The sequence below is a fragment of the Argopecten irradians genome, chromosome 4 (assembly GCF_041381155.1).
Source record: "Argopecten irradians isolate NY chromosome 4, Ai_NY, whole genome shotgun sequence".
Lineage (NCBI taxonomy): Eukaryota > Metazoa > Mollusca > Bivalvia > Pectinida > Pectinidae > Argopecten > Argopecten irradians.
Genome location: NC_091137.1, coordinates 32,170,181 through 32,190,103, shown reverse-complemented (window position 1 = coordinate 32,190,103; position 19,923 = coordinate 32,170,181). Strand labels below are relative to the sequence as shown.

The 19,923-nt window shown below is 36.1% G+C and overlaps 4 protein-coding genes across 7 annotated transcripts in view; 3 read left to right on the top strand and 1 right to left on the bottom strand.

Annotated features, from left to right (window-relative positions):
* The window catches only part of LOC138321320 (uncharacterized), a 167,670-nt gene that overhangs the window by 8,656 nt on the left and 139,091 nt on the right, over nucleotides 1–19,923 (top strand). The gene's annotated exons all lie outside the window — the stretch shown is intronic.
* LOC138322237 (phospholipase A and acyltransferase 4-like) overlaps nucleotides 1–19,923 on the top strand; it is a 118,673-nt gene that overhangs the window by 27,022 nt on the left and 71,728 nt on the right. The gene's annotated exons all lie outside the window — the stretch shown is intronic.
* Nucleotides 1–19,923, bottom strand: part of LOC138321324 (receptor-type tyrosine-protein phosphatase F-like) — a 47,071-nt gene that overhangs the window by 25,546 nt on the left and 1,602 nt on the right. The window lies entirely within an intron of this gene.
* Nucleotides 14–12,208, top strand: LOC138321321 (uncharacterized). 2 transcript variants are annotated; one of them, XM_069264938.1, is made up of 9 exons: nucleotides 14–152; nucleotides 1,080–1,233; nucleotides 2,276–2,508; nucleotides 3,895–4,054; nucleotides 7,418–7,626; nucleotides 8,220–8,413; nucleotides 10,139–10,530; nucleotides 11,013–11,332; nucleotides 11,592–12,208. In XM_069264938.1, exons 1-9 carry the CDS (start codon nucleotides 89–91, stop codon nucleotides 11,990–11,992), a joined length of 2,127 nt encoding a protein of 708 aa, XP_069121039.1. In that variant the 5' UTR covers nucleotides 14–88; the 3' UTR covers nucleotides 11,993–12,208. The 2 variants fall into 2 exon arrangements, with proteins under 2 accessions (XP_069121039.1, XP_069121040.1); XM_069264939.1 differs by lacking the exon at nucleotides 14–152 and adding an exon at nucleotides 205–867.

Below are 19,923 nucleotides of genomic sequence, written 5' to 3'. Positions count from 1 at the left end.
CATTTCGTAAATCACAACTAGAGGACCTGTGACGGTTGACCAATTTGCGCATGTGCGAAGTGATCGAGAGTCGTTCCGATCGGTGAAAATGTCACCAGTCGCTGTACCCCGAAGTGTTGTGCTGTTTCTAGGGGTTTTATCCTGTACACTAGGTAAGTAAAGCAGTAAGTTATAACTTTGAATAACAGCTGTAAATATAACTTGTTAAGCAGCAAGCTAACTTCTACAGTAAGGTTCCAATGTTGATTGGTCCAAGAATCCCATTGGCATTGCATTTGAACCCTTGCATTGTTAGCCTAGCTTAGAACCTTGTTGAGACATTATAAGTGCGACCATCATACTCAGTTAGATAAAAATCACAAAAATAAAGTTTTCTCGGCCAGAGTACTGAATGAAGAGGACGAAATTGCATTAGCAACCCCTGAAAGTAGGTCACTGTGACTTGACTGACCTACATTGTAAATCTTTAAGCCAACCGATGGGTTAGGCTAAAAATAAAACAAGGGACCGGTTGTGACAGGCAAGCACCAAAATTGTAATAAATGACTATGTGATTACATTTACATGTGACACCCACATATCCATTTTTAAACCTAGAAAATGAAATGGACCCTACTTTTTTTCTTCAAGCCCTTTCAATTTTAATTATCCGAGGACCCAATTTTTATCTGAAAAGGAGCCCATTGGGATTAATTCACATACCATGTGATACCGGATAACGTTTGTGCGGGACTAGTATCTCCAGTAGTGATGGAATGTATACGTAACTCATTGAAATCTTAAAATGATGTTAGCGCAGGATATCATCTTTTGACGTCATTCCATCACCAATAGAAACAATGGCTAGTCCTGCACAAATGTTATCAGGTATCACATAGTACATGAATGAGTCCCTTTAAATTAGGGGTGACCCAGCGCAAACCCTGCATGTACATTTGTATAATCACAATAGCAATTAAGGCTTGATATTGTAGACATAGTGATGCAGGTACAGTGTAAGCTACACATATTTTTAAAGGTTTATGAAAATATTTATAATTTATATTCTGATCATTTGATATATGAAATTTTCAATGCAGGTCAAGTTCATGCACAACAAATCCGCCTTGTTGGTGGTTCAACGCCATATGAAGGTCGAGTGGAGGTGTTCTATAACAATACATGGGGCACAGTTTGTAGTGATTTCTTTGAGGATATAGAAGCTGTAGTAATCTGTCGACAACTCCAATACACGTAATGTTATATTTCTCTCATGATAGAAATTATCTTGGTTTAGCTATAATTGTCAAGTTATCCCCACAAAGTTTGAATTTCTCGGTTGAGTTATAATACTAGATTATCTCCCCCTAGATTAGATTTCTCAGTTGAACTATGATACTAGATTATCTCCCCTAGATTGAATTTCTCAATTGAACTGTATAATACTAGATTATCTTCCCCTAGATTGAATTTCTGAGTTGAGCCTTAATATTAGATTATTTCCATTTAGATTGAATTTCTCAATTGATTTATAATACTAGATTATCTCCCTCTAGCCTGAATTCTCAGTTTAACTATAATACTAGATTATCTCCCCATAGTTTGAATTTTTTCAGTTGAACTATAATATAATGTAATATCTCCCCCTAGATTTAATTTCTCATTTGATCTATATTACTAGATTATCTCCCCCTAGATTGGATTTCGCAGTTGAACTATAATACTTGATTATCTCCCCTAGATTCAATTTCTCAGTTGAACTATAACACTACATTATTTCCCCCTAGTTTGAATTTCTGATTTGAGCAACATGTACTACTCCCCCAACCCCAGTTTGAATCTCCTGTTAAGCTTTAATACTAGATTATCTCCCCTAGTTTGAATTTCTCAGTTGAGCTATAAATACTGAATCATGTACCCTAGTTTGATTTTTCAGTTGAGTAATAATACTTCATTATTTCCTCCTAGTTTTAATTTCTCAGCTGACTTATTGTGTCTCCCCCTAGAATTTTTCAGTTGATCTCATCCAATTATAATGTACAGTGTACTATTTCATGTTTTTTAATGTAGAGAATATTATGATCAGTAAAAATGTTTTTTTTCTCTCCATTTCTATTAGCATCATGGAATATGATAATGCTGTAGAATCCTAAATGATCACTTGAATTCCTAGCTAATTAGACTATCTAGTGTTGTACATTATATTGTCCATGTGTTGTGGCATGAACTACACTTGTTAAAGAATTTCTCCCATTCTGATTACATTAAATTACATTATTTAACTGCCTTTGATCAGTGGTGGAACAGCTGTAACAGATGGATCATTTGGACCGGGCTCTGGTCCTATCTGGCTGGATAATCTGGCATGTGACGGTACAGAGCAGACCTTGAGTCAGTGCCAGGCCAACAACTTGGGTGTGCATGATTGTGACCACAACAGTGACGCTGGTGTGATATGTGACAACCCGTCCGCAGTGACACCAGGCCCAACAACTACCAGGGCCCCTCCCACTGCTCAGCCCTCTAACTGTAGGTATATCTACAGGAAACCTTTCTTTAGAATGATAATTCACTTAAACCAGAGCTAGACATAAACAGTGTAACTGTTATCAATATGTATGAACATATTCTATAGTCATGCAGATTTTAGACTTAAATAATTCAATTTTGCTTGTTACGAGCATTTTCATTGGCTTAAAAATTTACTTTATCAGCCCATAAAGGAAAAAATGGCGTCGCCGTTTGTGACGTTGCTTCTGATTGGCTGAGATGACGGCGTAATGATTTCATAGACAAAAGAGTCCCAGAATGAATTTTGAGTATTGAAGAGATCATCTTTAGTAATTTGAATTATAAGGATTAACTTGAATAGATAAATTTTTTTATGTTATGGAGATATAACTGTAACAAAAAATCATAAAGGTGAGTGTACTCTCTATCATAAACCGCTTCGCGGTTTATTTAGAGTACACTCAGATTTTTGTGTTATATCTCCATAACATAAAAAATCTATTCAAGTTAATCCTTAAATAAACCCATAACATTCAGAGAGGGTCCTCATTTCCTTTTTCATTAACAGAATGTAAATCTATATAATATAGGACAAATGAGAAGACAAGTCATATGCATTTATGAAATTAATCATGTTAATCTTACAAACAAACAGTGTTTCTATTTGATAACATTATACTCTCCTTTACAGTATTTGTAATTTAACATACAGATTGCCAGTTAGTTACCAGTCACAGGAAACAATATGGAACTAGAAAAATTGAAAAACTATTGACCCTTAGCTGCACTTAATCACTTGAAACCCCTAAAACACTGAATCCAGTTTTCCTCGAAATAAGATGATTTATAAACATGATTTATGAGACACCGTGACCATTTTGTATTTCCAAATCTCTTCAAAACTCTAACCATCATCTAACCAAACCTTTGTACACCTGTATATCAATTTTAATTAAAATTGGTCAATATAAAAGTTTTGACCCCATAAGAGGTCATGGTGACCATCTTGAATAACACAGGAAAATTCAATTCCGGATACATATCTACATCCTATCAGGCATAAACAATATGTTTATTGTTTATTGTGCACATGATTTTTGAGTAAATCTCAAGAAACCAATTGTGAACAGACAGACACTGTGATTGTATTGGCTCCCACATCTCTGATGCAGGTCCCTATTTATCAAGAACTAATGATTTATTATTTTGAAGAGATTAGGAAATACAAAATGGTCTCATAAATCATGTTTATAAATCATCTTATTTCGAGGAAAACTGGATTCAGTGTTTTAGGGGTTTCAAGTGATTTAGTGCAGCTAAGGGTCAATAGTTTTTCAATTTTTCTAAGTTCCTAACTGGCAATCTGTATGTTATATTACATATTATCATATTCTTTGAACAAAGGTTCCTCAAACACTGACCCTAACATCAGAATAATTGGTCCGACTGGAATGACTGGTGTTGGATTTGTGGAGGTCAGAAACAACAACGTGTGGGGGTCAGTTTGTGATGACCATTGGGACATACTCAACGCCAGGGTGGTGTGCGGGGCACTGTGCTTCAAGTAAGTACATAAGGCTAGGATAATGTGTGCAGCTTTGTGCTTCAAGTAAGTACTGAAGGCAAAGGTGGTGTGCGGAACTCTGTGCTTCAAGTAAGTACTGAAGGCAAAGGTGGTGTGTGGAGCTCTGTGCTTCAAGACGGTACTGAAGGCAAGGGTTGTGTGTGGAGCTCTGTGCTTCAAGTAAGTAATGAAGGCAAGGTTGGTGTGTGGAGCTCTGTGCTTCAAGTAAGTACTGAGGCCTTGGGTTATGTGTGGAACTCTATGCTTCTAGTATTTAGTGCTGAAGGCCAAGGGTTGTGCACAGGTGTTCGTTTCTAATATAAGTATAAGTATAATACTGGGTCAAAAGGTCTATAACTCGGCCGGCCATATAACACTACCCAATCTCCGAAAAAGTATGATTATTAACCAACCGTATAGGATATGACAATAGGAATACTCTCAATCGACAGCCAGATAATTTATCTTTAATTTGGTATATAATACAATATATAGCATGCCGTATAAATGTCACTAGGTATCCAGAAACATCGGAATCAGCCTGATTTCAACTGGTCGGACACAGTTGTGTCCTCCGATAAACACGCCAGGGCTCTAATGGGTAGCTCAAAATCCACTGCATGTCAACACTTCAGCGTCATAAGAATGAACGTTTGGTAGAAAACAAACTTACCAGTTAGTAAATCCATGTATACAGCGGACCCTCGATAATCCAGACACCTTCGTTCCCAGTCTAAACCGTCCGGATTACGAGTTTTCCGGACTGCCGAATTCCGTGCTCTTAGTCAATTAAATTGTCACGTACGAGTTACTCCCCTTGACCTTGTAATCGATGACAGGCTTTTATGTAATATCGATGACAGGCTTTTATGTAATATACGTGTATTATAATCAATACTTCGTTTGTTATGTTTTATAGGTATTTATATATCATTACGTTAAGAATAATAAATAAACGTATTTCTTTTTCAAAATACGAAACCTAAAGCCATAGTTAATTATATGCTATGTATGCATATAGCTACGTATCCAACTCTTGATCTGTCGTATGGCAAATTAAATTGCCTAACCAAAGGTCAATGTCATCTACGTTCTTGGCATAAAAAACTATGATAACAATAGTTGTGAACACTTTAGGATCTCATATAATTGTTATTTTGGATAATGTGTGTGTTTAATGACAATCTCTATAAGTCTTTGCTTTCTGACTTACAGACGTATGTAACAACCACGCGCCCGTTCACGTCTAACTTCGTGCACAATGTCACACACTTTATGGCATGTGCCGGGCGCCGTAGCCTTTATATCTTATACCACAGGCGATGAATTCGAATAGATTTACATACATGTAAAATTCTTATTAATTTTGTAAGTATTATCTCACTTTATTGTATCTGATACTCATATCGATATATTCTGCATGCGAAACATGTAAGGTATCTACAGCATACGTACCCGTACCCAAGCTCAAACTTCATGTTTAAAAAGCGTGTGGCTAAAAAATATATATTGCGTATCTCAATCAACACTGAAGTTTGATCTCCTATAGAAAACCAATGAACCGTTACATGACTGCATGTACCCGTGTGAAAGGTGTTCAGGTAAACGCCCGTGGCTATGACCTGGCAGCCGTCGTTATGACAACACACTCAGTGTCAAATGATAGTGTGTATTGTACACATGACTGAGATGGCCTTGGATTTTCTCGGCACGTGGCGACAACAAATTGACCGGATTATTGCGGGAATTTATTAACGAAAATTACGTTCCGTTCCCAAAATGGAGTTCCGGATTCGGAATACGAATTTCCGGACTAGTGAGTATAAATAACGTTACGGAAATCCGTTCCCTGACATTTCCGTCCGGATTGTGAGTTTTCCGGACTATCGGCGTCCGGATTATCGCGGGTCCACTGTAAATCCCATCCATTTGCCTAACGTAGCCCTCTTAAATATCCGATTGAAAAATTTATGTCTCTAGCCGCCATGTAAGTATGTGTGCAGTAGATTTGTTTTGTCAGCGTTGATTGGCTCTCTAAAATTAATTGACCAATCAACGCCGAGAAAACAAATGTAATACACACATATCAACATGGCGTCTAGAGACACACATTTTTTTCAATTGGAAATTTCAAAAGGCTGTATTGAGCAAATGGATGGTATATAGATAAACACTAACATACCGGTAAGTTTGTTTTTTTACCAAACTTTAATTCCTATGAAGCTGAAATGTTGACATGCAGTGGTTTTTGAGCTACCCATTAGAGCCCTGGCGTGTTTATCAGAGGACACCACAGTGTCCGACCAGTTGAAATCTGGCTGTTTTCCGATGTTTCTGGATACCTAGTGACATCTATACGGCATGCTATATATTGTATCATATACCAAATTAAAGATAAATTATCTGGCTGTCGATTGAGAGTATTCCTATTGTCATATCCTATACGGTTGGTTAATAATCATACTTTTTCTGAAATTGGGTAGATGGCCGGCCGAGTTATAGACCTTGACCCTATTATACTTATACTTATATTAGAAACGAACACCTGTGGGTTGTGTGTGGAGCTCTGTGCTTCCAGTAAGTGCTGGAGGCAAGGGTGGTGTGTTGAGCTCTGTGCTTCAAGTAAGTACTGAAGGCCAAGGGTTGTGTGTGGAGCTCTGTGCTTCAAGTAATTACTGAAGGCAAGAGTGATGGATGGAACTCTGTACTTCAAGTAAGTACTGAAGGCCAAGGGTAATGTGTGGAGCTCTGTACTTCAAGTAAGTACTGAAGGCAAGGTTGAGGTGTGGTACTTTTTGCTTTAAGGAAGTACTGAAGGCGTGAGTGATTAATGCTTCAGTACTTTGTTGGTGAATTCAATGTCTTTGACAGTTGGTTTCAATGAGGTACATTGTAGCGCTATAAGATGGACCTGTCTATCACAGACATCAGGCCAATTTAAAATTGCATGTAATCACTGTCAGTTCCCTGATGTCCTGAACTTATTGAGTTGATTCCATTTCAGTTTGTTCTCATTCAAATTATGAAGTTTAATGCTTATGGATATCGAAGAAACTTCATGTACTGTGATGATGCATGTATTATCAAATGTTGGAAGGCTGAATAGAATGGTAAAGAGAGGAGTCACTTACTCTTATTTGACTGAAGCAAATATTTCAATAGTAGGCACAAAGATATCTGCTATATTTCTGATTTTATGCTTCTGTCATATATATGTAGCTTATTGTCATTCTAACTCACAGAGTTACTTCCCTTTGTTTTACTCTAGCATCACTACTGCCAGAATGAAACGAAAGGAAGTAACTCTGCTGGATCAGAATGGCTATTGGTGATAAGTGTGTCTTAAGTCTCTCTCTTTTACAGTCAGTCATTAGCTTTGGCAGGAGCATCCCAGTCCATAGACTATGTGAAGGACAACGTCAGCTCAAACTTTCTCCTGGACGATGTGAACTGCGATGGAACAGAATCGGACCTTTTCGCATGTTCTCACCGAGGTATTGGGGTACACAACTGTCAAAGCGGGGAGTACGCCAGTGTGACATGCGTACCGATCAACCACACGGGTGCAGAAGGTACATATATACAACTTGTTGTTTTTTTTTAATCATAACTCAGTGTTAATTATACATGAATAGGAAAATTAATGACAGGTCAACCAAGATGAGCTGATGCCAAATCAATGCCATATTGGTAACTTAAAGACATCTTGCATCTTTGATTTGTAAGATGGTAGAGATTTAAAGTTTAAATATATAACCAAATTTGTTGAAAGCGACTAGACTGATAGTTCACAAGAGAATTAATTGACATGAGGCATATAGCATGTAAATGATTTGGCTGTTGAATTATTGAAGTAATGTAAATTACTTCCTCTCTATAAATATTTACTAGCAATTGATTACACTAATACTTCACTGGGAGTATCTGTTGGTGGAGCTGATCAAACTTTAATGGAAACACATTCATATTAGATAAAAGTCACAAAAGGAAAGCACAATGTATTGATTTCATTGTATGGATTTTAGAAGCAGATCTCAAACATTGGACAGGATTTGTATTTTGATTAAAATTCGAGGAAAATCATCAGAATCACAAACATATCCAGTTTAATGTACAGGTCTTATAGACCTCTTGGTTCCTGACTAGCTATGGATAATTTTTTCAGCCCCTCAGCCATTATTGAGCTGTATAGATGAAAAGTTTACAGCCAGCTTCAGTCGAGACTACGACCCCTTCCTGGAGCACAGACACTTGACCATCTACAGACTGACAAATGACCCCTGTAATGTCCAGTATGAAAACAACTCAGCCTATATCATCATGAAGATACCGTTTGCTGAGTGTGGCTCCAATCTCACAGTAAATACATTAATGCAGACTTTATAGCTTGTCATAGTTTATATAAACCATATTGTATTAAACCTAATAAGTGGTCCTGTCCTGGATGCTTACTGGTAGGTCAAATATGGTATGTAAAATATATTTTAGAATGAGAGACTTAAGGATGTATTCTTCTGAGGTTTCAGTCCCGTTGAAGTCTCGTTTCAACATAGACCAAAGAAGTTATGAGATTTTCAAATATAATTTATCAGTATATGTAGCAAGTTGCCAGATGCAAATTTTGTCAAAAAATTACATTTCTATTTTTAGTAGATTATTTTATACGGGATTTTAAGAAATGGCCCATTTGGCGGCCATTTTGAAATTGTGTCTTTTTTCGCTTCAAGTAGAGCCACAGTTTTACCATTTTTTCCTGAAATTGTTTTTACTTAAATCATCACTGCGCCATCATTTTTAGCTGTATTTAACTAATTTTTGATGCAAATCGTTACTAGGTTAGTAGTAATTAAAATATTTAGCATTAATATGTGAAATGATACACTTTTGTGACTTTCTTTTTACATTTAATGATAATTTTGGCACTTTTATTTTTTTCTCTAAAACACTGAAAAATAACAAAAATTCAAATGGGGCAAAAAAGTAAGCACACGGACCCCCAATTTTTCTTCCTGATTTAGAAAGAACAACCGTTTCCCTATTGATATGCAAAATAATAACAAAAGTTTAATACCAGAACTTTTTCTGTAAAGGGTTAAATTTGGCAAAAATGGCTGGAAATGGTGCATTTTGTAGCTCAAAATTAAGGGGTAGGGGTAGCATATGTTGTTATTCTGAGAAAAAATATTAGTCTATTTGATCAAAACTGGTATATTTTTAAAGAAGACTACTAGAAAATGAATTCTACAAACATTCATACATATCAAACACCCCATTAAGGACTGAATAGGTTCAAAGCATATACATGTACATGTATACTGTAAAATATCCTACATGTATATACACCTGTTTTGCATTAGTGACCAGTTCATTTAGTTTATACTGCCAGTTAGAATGAAAATTGATTCCTCGTGCTTGTTACACTTTTTCATTAGAAAAATATAAAATGTAGAAATATCCAGTGTTAAAAGAGAATTTGTGATTACCTTATCTTGTGATAATATTGGTGTTACAAGTTTATGAAACTACTCATATTTTACAGAAAATTTACATTAATACTAACTATTCCTGTAATAGTCAAACCTGTTTTTATAGACCACCCAGGTCTATAAAAAATACACAAGTTGAATTGTCTTGAAATTGATCATTTGGGACCCTAGAAAATTGGTCTTATTAAAGATGCTCCATCGCTGACAAATGGTATGTTTTTTCACTATCAAAAACAGGACCAGATGATTTTATTCTTCAGTTACAACCACCATTGAAAAGTTTGAGCTTCTAATGTTACTTAAAGTTAAAGATATAACAAATAATTAATGGCATCCCGAAAAAAATGCAGTGGCATTATATCCTGTATGGAATGAAGTACTAATTGCGCATGCACCAAAGGCAAAATAAATTATTTTATATTTTTTTTTTGTGTAAATTAGACATATATATACACGATTAAACAGCAATTATTGTTCAAATGATGAATATCATTTATGCTCTGTAGGCGATGGAGCATATTTAAGTAGGTGGTGTTTATACAGAGATGGCTGCTTTAAATGCAGGTTTTATTATATTAACTGATTACTCTGATTTCAGACAAACGAGTCACACATTTTGTACACCAACACCATCCACTATAACTTCACCACAAGGCTCGGCTCAATCACCAGGAAAAACAGCTACCTAGTCGAAGTCCAATGTGCATTTCCACGAAACCAGTCTAACGACAATGGCGGCTACAACCCAGTCACTCAACTTGTTACCCAGAGTGCACCTGGTACGTTTTCTGTTGGCATGACACTGTATGGGGATGACAACTTCCAGGACCCACTGACAGTGAACCCGGAGTTGACCCTGAATCAGCCCCTGAGTGTGTCGTTAGGACTCAACACAAGTCTGCCTCAGCTCAAACTGGTGATGAGGACTTGTTTTGCAACACCCTCAGGTTCCTGGACAGATCAAGTCAACCACTTTTTGTTTGAAAACAGGTAAGTTATTAAAATCTAAATGAACTCTCAGGATTTTTTGTCAATTTTGCCTACCAAATCAGGAAGGAGAGGGGTAATATTGCTCCTGGTTCGGGTGGCTGGTTAGTGTAATTGTTAACCCACTCGCCCTTCAACTAACCGGTTGGGGTTTGATCCCTGTCATGTGGTTTTTTTTCCCAGCCACTCCTGTTTTTTTCCCACTCTAAGACCCCTCGCACACTTACATCCGGGCCATCAAAAGTGATTTGTATAAGTTATATAATTTGGTTCACAATCAATATAACATGAATATTCATTTTGGAGTTTATTTACACTAATATATTATCCTAATTTACCATAAATTAAAGACTTTTGTACCAAATCTCATCAAATTCATCAGATTTGGATGAAGAATAAAATTCTGAAACTGTGAGAAATAACAATCATATTAATCCAGACAGTTCTAGTTTGATGTACAATGAAATGTTTTTGTCCTGTTTTAGTTGTCCTAACGACACGACAGTTGCTCTCGTCCCGTGGAATGACACTGCTGCTGGGTTCAGATTCCGTGTTTTTCGGTTTATCGGGTTTGAAAATGTCTATCTCCATTGTACTAGTACAGTATGTAATGTAGACGAGAAAAACGAGATCTGTGACAGAAGTTGTGGAGGACCGACACCAACTCCTGCTACTGGTCGGAGGCGAAGGTCGGCCAAGCGAAGGAAGAGAAGTAACGATGATCATACGCTGTTGTATGTCACCAGTAGTAAGATGACCGTGAAAAATGTGAAGGAAGGGCCAGTCATTGAGAGGTTTACACAAGGTTAACATTTACATTTGTTTACTGTATATAAGTTGTTCATCAAAGGTGTAATTTGTATGATTTAAAATTTATTTGTAAACAAATGTATTACAAGATGATGATGATGATTGATGATGATAACGACAGGTAATGATGATGATGATGATGATGATGATGTTTGGTGATGATGATGACGACGATTGATGATGATGTTGATACTGAAAAATTGAAAACCTTGATTTGTCTGAGGACTTATTTTTATCTCCCTTTTCTTCTCTAGTATCTTCTACGACTACAGCCGTGTATACCACACCGAAACCACCTATAGTGACACGAGTCCCAACTACTGTCCCGTCGACTAGGCAGCCTATACCAACCACCAAACAGCCACTAAGCTCAGTGAAAGTACAGGTCACCTCTGACCTTCTAACAACTGCTCAAGGTCAGGTCAAGGTCACATTAGCACCAGAGGATTCTACAAAGACAGCTACCACAATAAAGCCTGACCTTAGTGGTGAAGGAGTTCAGGAACCTCAGGAGAATTTGGATGAGGCATCACTGACTGATGGTGTGATGTCGGAGGAGTTACAGAACATAATATCACCTTCGTCTGCCTCTCAGGTAATGGTTTCCATGGTCCTGACTCTATTTACAGCCGCCCTGGTGGCCAGGATAGTGTGAACAGGAACTAAAGGGAAATATTGATGTGTCCTTCATTCCGTCCAGTTAGCAACAGACCTCGTATCATAGATTATGCAAAAAATGGTGCAAAGCTCATTTGATTTAAATGTTATTTTTGAAACCATTAATTATTTTATAACACATTCCTGGTTTCATATGATTTTATACGGAATTTCAACAAAATTCTTCATTTAATTTCATTATTTTTTTTATTTTTTTTTATTACAAAACACATATCAATATTGCTTTGCCAGTGATACCTTTAAAAATGTTAAAACTTAAGGCATGTTAATGGCTGGAATACTTATATGTTTATACTTCTTTTATTTAAAAAAAAAATCCAGCACATATAATTCAGAAATTATCTCATGCATATATACCTGTGCTTCAAGCATAGGTATTTAGCACGCTGATAAGTCAAAGACCATATATGTAAGTCTATAGTGGGTCTTTGACTTATCAGCCTGCTAGATATGTCTTGCCTTACAATTTACATATGGTATACATTGAATTTTAGATGTCATTCAGATGTGTATCATGAATTGTTCTCATTCAGACACTTTAGTTATTGCGTTAGAATGCTCTGTTTTGTTTATTCATTTAATATCATATTTGTTATCCCTTCACTGTGGAACAAGATTTTTCTTCACCCTTCTTAGAAGTGCCTCGGTAAATCGTTCATTGAGTCTCAAAAAGTGACTTGAATTGATTCACACAAGATGTTTATTAATTATTAGGGATTTTTTTGTACTTTATCATTGACTAGTAGAGAGGTTTGAAATTCTATTGGAGATTATAAAGAGGAGGAATAATCGTCAAGAAATTACTTATTATACAAGTGCTGTGTTTTGATATCATAATCGTCAAGAAATTACTTATTATACAAGTGCTGTGTTTTGATATCAGTGTCCAAGCTGATGAACAATAAGATCATCAGCTTAAGAATACTGACCTATAAAGCTTCATCTCTCCATTCATTAATTCACTTAAAAGTGACTTCTATAGCTCTGTATAAAAATATATATTATTCTTAGACTTTTAACTTCTTTTTGAATGTGTACCCCCAGGAAGGAATATGGTTAAATATGGTCAGTTCAGAACTTTGTAAAATCCCCTTTCCCACTGTCCCCTATATAATATGATTATTCTTCTTTCAAAAACTTGTAGAATTCCCCTGAATATGTTTACCCATAGTTCAGAACCCTGTAGAATTCCCCTGAATATGTTTACCCTTAGTTCAGAACCCTGTAGAATTCCCTTGAATATGTTTACCCTTAGTTCAGAACCCTGTAGAATTTGCCTTGAATATGTTTACCCTTAGTTCAGAACCCTGTAGAATTCCCCTGAATATGGTAACCCTTAGTTCAGAACCCTGTAGAATTCCCCTGAATATGGTTACCCTTAGTTCAGAACCCTGTAGAATTCTGCTGAATATGTTTACCTTTACTTCAGAACCCTGTAGAATTCCCCTGAATATGTTTACTCTTAGTTCAGAACCCTGTAGAATTCCCCTGAATATGTTTACCCTTAGTTCAGAATCCTGTAGAATTTGCCTTGAATATGTTTACCCTTAGTTAAGAACCTTGTAGAACTCCCCTGAATATGTGTTACCCTTAGTGCAGAACCCTGTATAGTTCCCCTGAACATGTTAACCCTTAAGTTCAGAACTATGTAAAATTCCTCATATTGTGTTTTCCCTGTGGTCAGAATCCTTTTGTCGAATGTGCTTTTGATGGTGCTCCTGTAGCTGTGATAAAATATACATTTCCTTCTTCTTATTGAATTACCATTGTATATATATACCATCCTTTTACATTTCTAGGTATCAGTTTGTATACAGTATTTTATATACAATAGTTGATGTATAGTGTACATTGTTTGGAATAAATTTAGTTGATGTGTTCGATTTGTACTGGGTAGCCTTCAGACATGGTGTTAATTTATATATTATTGAGTCATGAATCATTTGTAGATATTGTATTGAATTATTTATCAATAATTGCTAAATTTAATTGTATTTTACAGTCACCTAGCTTGGCTAATGATTATGATTAATACACTTATTTCATTGTTTCTGCTTTCTTTCGAATTGGAATTACAGAATCCTAAAATATGACCATGTATTTGCTATTTTTACTATTTTTTCTAATGATGATTGTTGTTAAATTATTCCAGATCTTTAAATGCGTTAAGTTTTAACATGCACACAGTAAAATCACAGTTATTACAAAACTATTATCTACATGTTTTTATACTCTTATGAGTCTCAAATTAATTCCGATTTGTTTAGATATGTTATGAAGTACCTCTGTAGTTTATTTTAAGTATACAGCTTTGTTGATGTGTTCTAGAGATATAAAATTATGGTTTCGTTTTAACAACTTTAATTACCATAAGGAAACTGCTTCGGTTTTAGCCCAATCTCATTGTGTTCTTTACCGTCCAAGTTAAATATATACATACCGTCCAAGTTACATACATATGTACGTACCATTGTGATAGTCATAGTACCTTTCCTCTATATTAAGTGTACTTGCATTGTCTGTCAGTAGAAGTATTGAAAATGAAAATGAATTATCTCCCCTGTTCCTTTTTATTTTGGAAGACGACATTTTTTGTCCCAGGCACATTTTTCGGCATATAAGTTTGTTTGTTTTTCACAGCGTTATTGCCTTGGTTGTTACAGCTTTCATTAATTATCTTATAATATTACGATAATAAACATATTCATCCCTTAAATCGATCTTCATGAAAAGAAAGTTCTTTTGAAAGTGTTTAATGTGTCAGAATCATGGTGGTGAAACTTATACTTTAAGTTTTTTAGTTTTTTACAGAACTTGAGTAATTCATGATAATCTTTTGAATATCAAAAAAATGTAACAAACAAATTTTTTGTTATATTTGATATTAATTTGATTTTCATACTTTGGTACATGGATTCTACAAACAAGGATTTTAATTTTATATCCTGACATTATGTAATTGTAAGTTCAAATTTTTAAAAAGGAAATGTGTATTTCACATTCTGTCCATCAGTTTATCATTGAATATATTTCTAAATGTTCATTTCCACTGTTTGTTTATTGCTGTTTTATGATTTTATAATGTAGAAAGGCTATAATTGCTCGATATAAGCATAACAAAGTTTACATGCATTGTTTGCATTTAACATAATCATAGACTTCATTATTTAAAATGATTATACAAATATAGAATGATTAAAGCTGTGATATTTTGTTATTGACACTGGGTTATTTTCCTTTTATTCTAAATTCCATGTGTAGTATAATTTAGAACAAAAAGTTGTTTTCGTCAAAACCAGTCATGCCTCAACCTATGATATAATGGTTTGTAGGCCTCGTTCCTGATCCAACATGCATTGTTTATTGTTCTATGGAAAAAAGACTAGCCCTTTAATGAAGACAATTTTAAATATTTTAGCATACAACAATAGCGTGACATCGGTAGATCCTTCCATGGGAGCGGCGTAAATGCATTTCTTTCAATCTAACTAAAGTGCATTATGTTGAAGAAAAGAAGACGTAAAATATCAGTCCGATCTGTACGTAGATCATCTTACACTGGGACCTGTCCCAGTGCCTTAAGATCATACAATTTGTACCTAGACGTTTTAAGGGTTAAGGTTTAAACTGAAATTTAGTGACTGGAAACATGGAAATGTTCGCGAGAGATCATTTTACTTACTTAAACATTTATTAGCTTTAAAACTATTCCTGAAGTGCCAGTTTTTGTGTGGGGCATCTATAATGTAATTATTCTCATTATTCAGAAATTTAGATAAAGTGACATATTAAAAAGCGGAAATTTTCACAATGCGAATAATTCCACTTCCACAGTACCCTGTGATCAGTGATATATGTAAGTAAGCACTCAAATAAATAATAATAGTAATAAATAGATAAATCAATATTTACAGTTTGCACTGACATGGACTCAATAACCATGCTTTCTAGTATTATCATTATCAGTGTATAACGATAGCACAGCACGTGCGGCGATTCTATTGTTACGGGAATAGTCGATGGCGTAGCAACAAGGATTCATGGCCCCACTTTTGGTGGGAACATATGAATGACCCGATTCCAATCAGCTAGTCAATCGAATTGTGACGGAAGAGAAAAAATATATGGGTATTTTAATAAAAAAAATATAAAACTGCCGCGAGAATAAGTGAAAAATTGTAAATATAAGGAATAGATTTTTATTTTGTTGAGGTTATGAGGGTATAATGATAATGTCCCCCGTATAAATACTATGTAACCCGCCTTCGCCGGGGTTACATAATTTACATGTGCTCCATTGTCGTTATACCCTCATAACCTCAACAAAATAAAGATCTTTTCCTTAAATAAATAAGGGGGTTGGGTTCGTAATTTTTTTTCATATGAAATATTGAAGATAGAAAATTTCGCTTTCACTCGTGCAAAATATCAAAGTTATCACCTCACTCGATGAAATATAACTGGTATTCATCAAGAAACAAGGAAATCGTGTATTTCATACCCCAAAAGAGGACGTGAGTGCTCATTGGAAAAAAACCTTATTCAACTTATTCAATATTTGAATACATTCTTCACATTTTTTTGTAATTCAAATCAAAGACTAATTTTGTATCAGCCTATCTAAATCGACGCGAGCAGAACGCTTGTTCTCTGACCTTTTAATTAGCCAACCATATAAGTGATTTGCCATTTTGTTAGAAGTTTGTTCATTGTAGTCTTTCGGTGTTTTCATGTGAACGCGACGAAAGAGCAGCGGTAACATGGCATTTAACCAATATGGCACGCCCTAACTGAGGTCATCTGACCCTGGAGAAGGTCATGACCTCTCATGACATCATATCACCATCAATGAAATGTATAATGAAGGTCCGTAATTTTCAGAATTTTCCGCAAAACGGAATTATCGTTAAATGACCTTTACGCTCAATGACATCTCCGCTGAATTGCGTCTTTGCTTGGCGATGTTTCTGTTAACATCGGTTCTGCTTAATGACTATTATTGACGTTTCACATAAAAATGCCGTGTGACGTTGCTTTTCAGAATAATGATATCAATAAATGGGGTTTTCGCTTGGCCTAAATAACGATACCGCTACATGACGTTTTTGCGTTGGCATATAAGTGAAATCATGCAACAGTAACAGATACATTGTACGTGTTATATGTAGTGTGACAAATATTTAATTCTACGTGAGCACGTGTAAAAAACTATAAAAACCAAGCATTTTTCGTCCTTCATAACAACAAGAACCCCATTGGCCTTAACGGTCGCCTGAGTTCGAAAGTAAAAACAAATTAAAGACATAGCAACACAATATGCTGGGCCTTGAAGTTGGTCAGTGATACATTTGACTTTTTAGTGTATGAAGGGTACATGTATTTGTTTCCATGAAATATTCGTATCAATTTTGACTCATTGCCTATGAAAATTGAGCAAATAATGTTCAGAAATATGTTTTTCACATATATACTAAGTAAATTTGACCATCTCCCCAAGAGGAAACGTGATAACCCAGGGTCATATAATTCACAATTTTTTGTAAAGAACCTTTCCATCTATGAAAAGTAATTGATTCTACCATTTCCAGAATTTCAGAAGTTTTAGCCTACTTGACCCCGCCCCTAAGGCCCCTGGGTGTCAGTTATAGAAAATTTGTTATAGGATTTAATGGACATCTCATACTGATAATTCTGACAACATTTGACTCTTTTCCTATTACATATGACCAAATAATACTCAAAAATGTGTTTTCCTTAAACTATAGTAAACTTAGCCCCTTCCCACGGGGAAACGAGAGACCCCAGGGTCATACAATTCACAATTTTTGTAAAGGACTTTAAGACCTTTCTATCAATGAAGAGTATTTTGATTCTACCACACCTATAAGTCAATTTTTTTTGTCAATGTTGGCCTCTCCCACATCCCCCCTGGGGGTTGAGGACCAGAGAAGCCTAACAAGGTTGCCTAAAATTTTATTGAAATTGCTTCAGCAGTTTTGGAGAAGACGACGAAAATGCAAATCGTTTACGGACGACGGACAAAAGGCGATTAGAATGGGTCACCTGAGACTTCGTCTCCGGTAACCTAAAAACGTATTGTTGTGTCACCCCTTGTGCCGCCCAACAATGTTATTGCACCGACCTGCTTTACGTGTATTTCGGTTTGACGCTTGGATTTAAGTACGTTACCAAATAGGAGTATATGTATCCCCTGTTTTCTCAGACCTTTTGTGTGTAGCTAATTGATTAAGAATTTTAGGAAATATGAGACACCTCGGTCTCCCAGACTGACACTGTACAGATCACTACACATCTGGATTTGTTTATGTAAGCGACCGTAAATATATCTTTGTTGGTTAATATAGCACACCTGCATGTTATTACTTCCTTCTATGTATATCAGAACTTGGCAGTTGAACCGCTCACCTACAAACGGGTTTATATTCAAAGGGTACAATATCATGTAAAAGATGTATTTAACTGAAGACCAATTAAAGGTTTTGTTTGCATGCTTAGCAACTAATTTACAACATAATTATAAAGGTATTTATATATCAAGGCGTGAACATTCATATTGCTACTATTTTTTTGTTTGAGTTTGTTAAAACAAAAGACAAAGGGATCGTGCAAAAGTTATTGCAACTTATAAAAGTCATCGTAAAATTTAATGACACACTCAAGAAACAAATAGCAATATCGATATGCATTGAATACAATATACAAAAGCGTTCTTTTTGCTTTGCGTCCTATTATAAGCACACCTAGTCCGAAGGACCAAGGTGAGCTGAAATGCGATACCGGCGTCCGTCCGTCCGTCCGTCAACAATCGACTTCTTCATAACCACTGGTCGGAATTAAAAAAATGAGTTACTGACTGAAAATTGTACAAATGATGGGGCTAACCCCAAGGGGCCTGAGGGGCGGGGTCGAATTTGTTTGTTTGTTTGATTAATCAACGTCCTATTAACAGCTTTAATCACGAAAGGACGGCAACCCATGTATGCGGTGTGTTGCGTGTATGTTGTGCTGGGTGCATGTTTTTGCAGACTGCGGTATATTCATGTAGTGTCTTCTTGTATAGTGGAATTGTTGCCCTTTTTATAGTGCTATATCACTGAAGCATGCCGCCGAAGACACCAAGCAACACACCCCATCCGGTCACATTATACTGACAACGGGCGAACCAGTTGTCCCACTCCCTGTATGCTGAGCGTTAAGCAGGAGCAGAAACTACCACTTTTATAGACTTTGGTGTGTCTCTGCAAGGGGACAGAACCCAGAGCCTTCCTCACAGGGGCAAACGCTCAACTCAAGGCCAAAAGTGAGGCGGTGCCAAGGGAGTCATTAGGAAAGATAAAGTCAGTTAGGAAGAAGAGAAAAGATAAGATCCTAAATTTAGTCGCCTTTTACGATCATGCATTAGGGACAGCAGGTACAATTCTAACGCCCTCAATTTCCATATAAACGACTTCCTCTCTGAAACTAAGCATGGGATATCACTCATAATGCAATGGTAGCATCCTTATAGGGTGGGGATTCAAAGTGGGGGCTGAGCGGCGGAGTGAAAAGGAATCAACTTGGCTGTTATTATATAAATGGCTTCTTCTCTGCAAGTGAGCATGGAAGCGCACTCATAATGCAAAGGTGGCATCCTTATAGGGTGGGAATTCAAAATTGTACAAGTGACGGGCTGACCCCCGTGCTGGTTTTAGAAGGTGTATGAAGGCCGGAGAACTCGGAGTAAAACTTACAACAACCTATGGTCAGTTTATGGCAACTGCACCACTGGAATTGGATCTCAAATCCGGGAGTGGAGAGCTACCGGTAGAACTGTTAAAACAACCACCACATTTTTAATAGAAACAATTCAAGATGATTCGGAAAAAAAATATATGATTTTCGGACGCA